Source organism: Pygoscelis adeliae, unplaced genomic scaffold, assembly GCF_000699105.1.
Source record: "Pygoscelis adeliae isolate BGI_AS28 unplaced genomic scaffold, ASM69910v1 Scaffold267, whole genome shotgun sequence".
Lineage (NCBI taxonomy): Eukaryota > Metazoa > Chordata > Aves > Sphenisciformes > Spheniscidae > Pygoscelis > Pygoscelis adeliae.
In genome coordinates, this window is record NW_008825150.1 from 2,383,276 (window position 1) to 2,389,446 (window position 6,171).

Here is a 6,171-nt window from a genome sequence, read left to right on the forward strand (position 1 = left end):
GTTCAGTTTTGGGCCCCTCACTACAAGAAGGATGTTGAGATGTTGGAACGTGTCCAGAGAAGGGCAACGAGGCTGGTGAAGGGTCTGGAGAACAAGTCTTATGAGGAGCGGCTGAGGGAGCTGGGGTTGTTTAGCCTGGAGAAAAGGAGGCTCAGGGGAGACCTTCTCGCTCTCTACAACTACCTGAAAGGAGGTTGTAGCGAGGTGGGTGTTGGTCTCTTCTCCCAAGTAACAAGCAATAGGACAAGAGGAAATGGCCTCAAGTTGCGCCAAGGGAGGTTTAGATTGGACATGAGGAAAAATTTCTTTACCGAAAGAGTGGTTAAACATTGGAACAGTCTGCCCAGGGAAGTGGTTGAGTCCCCATCCCTGGAGGTATTTAAAAGACGGGTAGATGAGGCGTTTAGGGACATGATTTAGTGGGCATGGTGGTGTTGGGTTGATGGTTGGACTTGATGATCTTAGAGGTCTTTTCCAACCTTAATGATTCTATGATTCTAAAGGAATTGAAGGCTTAAAAACCAAATCTAAATCCACAATAGATTCTCATTTGTTTCACTGAACTTTCTGTAAGATCTTTGGTGGACTAAGTTTCAGAGCAGATATTGACAGAGAATATACATTTCAGCTAAAATGCTTTGATAATCCAATTCAACTCCTATTTAAATAAAGTTTTACTATTACTTTCAGTGGAAGCAGGAATAGTTCCTGTATAGGAAGAAGTTGTAGCTGTTATCCTTGTTAGTTTTTATAGTGTATGTATTGCTGCTACGAACACTTTTAGCATCAGTTACTTTAAAATATAAGGAATATCTACATGATCATATACTATGAACAGTACCCAACATTTCAGTCAGTGTGAGAAATATCTAAAATTAATTTAGCCTGTTATGGAGTACTGTACTTGAATTTGAGTCATTGCCATTATCAATATACCAAATACCACTCATTCTTTTTGTGAATGTTTTATATCTGAATTAAAGTAATTGATTTATGCTGATCTATATCTGATTTAAGCTGATTGTTGATATAGTAAAAGCATTACCTTTATTATTCATTTGTTCTTTTCATACTTTCAAGAATTTCAGCTGTACATACACTGTACCATCTGCAGATCCTTCAATTTTCAATATGGGTAGACAGAAGAACAGTTTTATTTTAAACTTGAATGCCAAGTAACACAGGCTTAAAAACTGTAAAGCAGTCTGATCTTTCTTTGCTTTATCTCTAGTGAGCCCTGTCTTCATATGTATGATATCTGATCTTCATATGTATGATACCTGCGTGGTAGAATACACTGACAATCTTGTGAATATTTCTTGTTTTCAAAGATTCTTACATGTGATATAAAAACTTTATGACTTAAAGGAAAATAATCTTCCTTTAATAACCATCAACCTATTTCTTAATTTTGATTAGGACAATTAAAAAGTAAAAGAAGAAAGTGTCAGTGATAACATCTGTTTTCTATTTTATATTGCTTAGGTATTAGATTCATGCTAAGGGTTTAGTATTAAAATGATGGTACATACATTACTCTCTTGAGAAGTACTGTTAAGCTTTTTTAGCCAAACCTTTCAGATATTCGCTGTGATAGTAGAAATATTCTTTTATTATCCACCTGTTTAAAAATTGTACTGGATTCACTTGATGTTTAATAATGACTTGCAGACCGTTTCAGAATATTTGCAGTTTCACACTGAAAAAAAACCATACAGTTTTCTAAGGCACACCTTGAGAAAATTTACCCCTTGTCATCCAAGGAGAAAATATATGTAGTTCACTGATGTTTAATATCCTTAATAAAGGGTAGTAGGGTGTAAAATAATAAGTTAATTTTTCATGTTTACTAACTGAATTGCAAAAAAAAAGTCTTTTGAAAATTCATATTTTAAATCCCATAATAAAGTCCGATTCTAAGAGGAACTGAACACCTGCAGCTCTCAGTAACCCTCTAGTGGCAGCTGAAATGTTTTACAGGAGTATAAATAAACACTAAAAGAGCAAATACTTAACTTGTGAAGTTAATAGCACAGCTATTTAGTTAAAGTACATTTTAAATTGTTTACCTAATATTTGTAAAATGCACAGAAAGCTTATACAGGCAGTAAGAATTAGCAGGTTACATACCCGGTCTTGGTTGCATTGCTGGACATTTAGAAGAACATTTGTTATCAAGGCTGTTCACAACAAACGTCAAATTAGCAACTTTGCTGTCAACATAATGTTCTACGTTGTTCATATTTAACAGGCTCATCTTCTCTAAACGACCCTGCAGTGTCTGAATCTGGTTCTTTGCATTTTTTAAGCTGGTTGCCATTCTGTTAACTTTGCTTTGCAGTTCCTTTACTCTGTTATCTTGGATTTTGCTGTTTTCTGCTGGAGTTTCTGCATTAGGTAGCAGGAATTCATTACTACTGTCTCTTTCTTGGTTGTCATCTGCCTGCAGCTTGCAATCTTGGCAGCATTTCTTCAGCTTGTTTACTGCTTCTTTAAGGGTCTGTACTTCTTTGAGAGTCTTCTCAAGCAGTCTGAATTCTTTTGGTAACTGCATGGTCATTGGAGGCAGATTTATCTGATATGGACAATCCTCTCCTTCATCACATTTCCGATTAGCTTTGAGCTTTATAGGACAAGTGTCAGTAATTTTTCCTTCTTTAGCATCTTCTTCATCTTCTAAAACAACTGCAAAGACATTTGTTAAAGCAAGGAGAGCTGTCTTCAGCAAGACTAAGTAAACGAGCAGCTTCATCTTCACAGAGAAACTAGCAGTATGAGGAAGTATGCAAAAGTGGAATAACTTTATAAGGGCAGCTTGAAGCCTGTGAGTTAGCAGACTGCCTACACTGTTCTCAGAAAGGGGTGGGAGCGCTTGCATCACGAGTGATTAATAGCAGAGCAAAGTAGGTAGTGCTTGCAAAAGTAGCACATTTCAGTGAGTATTCCCGACTCAGAACTAGTGTATGTAAGCAAAATGATGAAATGCATGTGTGCTGATCACTTATGCAGTTTAATTTCATTCCTTGTTGTAAATGGATTTTCTTTTTGGGGAAAAAAATTACTTAGCTCTGTGTTATAATAGTCTTATGACATTTGTTCCGTAACATTTGAGTGTTTTAAAACTGCTTTTCAAAACTAGACTATAGTTTTACCACAGCAGGTGGAAAAGCGGAAAAACAGTCCCTTTCCCAGTTTGAGCTTTATCACAGCAATAGCTTCACTGATACTGGTCCCCTTTTTCCTAAAACTTTTTTAACTGAATAGATGTATTCATGAAAATTATTTAAATCCCAAAGCATGTTGAAACACACATCTAGTTTTGGTTCCAAACATTTTTCAGGATAAAGTCACAAACTAAGAAGGATGAGCAGCACTTTCTTCTTCCTATTTTGCTAGCACTGCCTAGAATATTCATGATTTGTATGTGACATCACAGTTAAAATTCACTGTTATCTGATTCTGAGTACTTCTTATTGAACCTTTCGAAGGGAGGGGAAGGGAAGGGAACTTAAGACACACACCCCCCTTTGATGCGTGGGATCTTAGCTGTTGGATTGATTGTCCAGAAAACCCAAAGCAAATCCTAGTGTTCTGAATAATGTCCTGAATTCTAAATGTAAAGCAAGGCAGGGAGCTAGAGAAGGAGCTTCCATGAGCCCATCAGTTTGGGATATTCTTTTCTGTATTCCTGATTTTCAGGTTCCTGCTTTTCTTTTTATTGTGCCTTGTATCAGCTTTAAGAGTTAATCATGTACTTTGCGTGACTAATCACACCAAATGGAATACTTCAGCTCCAGGTGACAATTGCCTATGTACTTCCTCATTTTTATTCTGCAGCCACCTTTACCATTCTCACGTGGTACCTATGCAGTTTCTATGTCATTTTCCTTGTGCCCCAGAGCAAGGCTACATGGACATATCTTTGTGCATTCATAGCTTAGTCAAGAGCCAAATAACTTGCATGAGTAAAGGATTTTTACACCAGTTCTTGTTTAATTAGTCCAATCTGAACAATTTATTTCCCTAAACCCCATTTGAAATTACTCATAATACAGATTAAACATTAAACAGACATTAGTCACACACATACTCCTTAAGTTCATGATCTCTGGAATGTTACTAGCTTTTATAGAGACCACAGGCTTATATTGATAGTACAGGAGGGAGGCTTGGTAAAAAAAACCTACTTGTCTAACCTGTTACAACAATTCCTTCAGATTCCTGCATAGCACAATGGTCTGGGCACTTTCTTGGGAAATGGGTTTTGAATCTACATTTCCCATATTCTAAATTAACATCCCAGAACCTGCCATGGTGCTTTTAGTTATGTGGCAAAACTGCGTATCTCTCCCTTTCAGATCACGAAAATTCCCCAGCAATGAGGTGAAAGACCCCTCCCTGGACTGCAACTTGGGTGTAAGACATTGACATCACTTTGGTTTTGTTAAAAATGCATCAAAACTGAAATGTTTGTAACAGTAGATGAAATGTATGAATTTAATTTGTGAATAAAATTTTAAAAATTTTTATTTCATTGATAGGATCCTAATTTTTTTTCCTATCAGTCTAAAATCAGGCATTTACAGAGCCTAGTTCTCCTGTATGGCAGCAACTGTCAAATTGAGGACAGCTATACCAGCCTCTTTTGAGGGGCTTTAGAAATATAATAGAGTTCCTAAACCCTTGTTATTTGGGAAGCCACATTCCCCCCACACTGTTGTTTGTTCAGTTCACAATGAACTCTGCTATCTGCTGTGGACTTTGGATTGGACAAATTATTCTATATCTGTAAAATTAATAATAATTATCCTTGGTAGACCACATCTTATGAATTGCCTTGAAATGTTTAAATCTATATCAAATATTGTTATAATTTATGACTGTTGTGCTGCATTGAAAGCCTAAAATATCATTAGAACTGAGTGACTTCAAGAAGGGCAGAAATTTCTAGTAATGCTGAATGTCAAAGAAAAGAAAGTTCAGATAGTAACATGAGGTATCTGAGCTTTTCAAATATCTTTGTCCTGAGACATTCATTCCTTTGTCCCTTATATATCTTCATTTTGGGATATTTACTTCCTCCTTTGGATGAGATTTCTGTAATCTTGAGATGCTCTGCTATCCTCCTGATTTTGTTATTAGTCTGATGTTCTGCTGCTAAGCTACTAGCAGTCCGTTTGGAGGCCGAAAGACCCATTTCTCCATCAGATGTCTGTGTGCTTCTCCTACCTGGAGAAGTCTTGTAATTGAGGACTGGTCTTTCTTCCTGTTCTGTCAGGGAATGTCCATTCCCAACAATTTGTCAGGTCTCTGTTCTTTCTTCAGGGACTCAAAGTAGTATGCCACAGCCTTTTTCATGTTTCACGCCTTTTATCTTCCTTGGGATAAACAAAGCAAATTTTTCACAAGTCTGCCCTTAGAAGGGGCACTGAGCTATCTTACTCTGTAAGATGCTGATGCGGCTTAACTACTGGCAGAAATACTGGACTAGATCAAAATCGAGAACTGCAGTTTGTTTATAAATGAAGTTTCTTCCCAGATGGGGCTTTTCTAGATCCCTGGAGTGTTCTGTATAATACTTAAAACTTTAAAGTAGTTAAGCAATCACAAAACCCAAAAGCCAATCTTTTTCAACTGTGAAAGGATCTAACTGAATAACAGCTGATGAGCACAAGTGAGAATTTTCTACCAAGGTCTTTCATTTGGTTGAAGGTCATTTTCTTGTAGCTTTTCATCTCTTTTAGTCTTCTTTTTAGGAATTTATTTTTCCTTCTGTGGACTGAAGAGATATCTTAATCTTACAGACATATCTTCCTAAAGATAAAGAAAATAACTGAGAGCTCATGATATTCTTAAATTCTATTGAAGATTTTAATTCTGTTCCCAGAACTACCCAGTAGTTGCAAGGTTAAAGAAGTAATATATTTTGGTTTAACAAACTTCTCTTAGGACTGTTTATTCAAAGTTTATCAAAAGCAGCTTGAACCATTTCCCATGATTTTTTAGAGCAAGGTTTTTTTCCTGGCCGATAATGGAATGTAGGTCAAATAGAAATCAACAAAGTTAAGACTGTAGGCAGATGTTAGTTTAACTAGTGACTATTGTAATTTAAAACACTACAGCTTGCCATCTCTGATTTCTGGCTTTGTGCTGGGAGTTAACATCTCCTGC

General features: G+C 36.5%; 1 protein-coding gene across 1 annotated transcript in view; it reads right to left on the reverse strand.

Moving 5' to 3' along the window:
• Positions 1 to 2,826, reverse strand: part of FGL2 (fibrinogen-like 2) — an 8,099-nt gene extending 5,273 nt beyond the window's left edge. The window contains exon 1 of the mRNA XM_009328342.1: positions 2,131 to 2,826. Coding sequence (XP_009326617.1) covers positions 2,131 to 2,752 — 622 coding nt within the window. The 5' untranslated portion in view covers positions 2,753 to 2,826. The remainder of the gene's footprint in view (positions 1 to 2,130) is intronic.
• Positions 2,827 to 6,171: the final 3,345 nt, after the last annotated feature.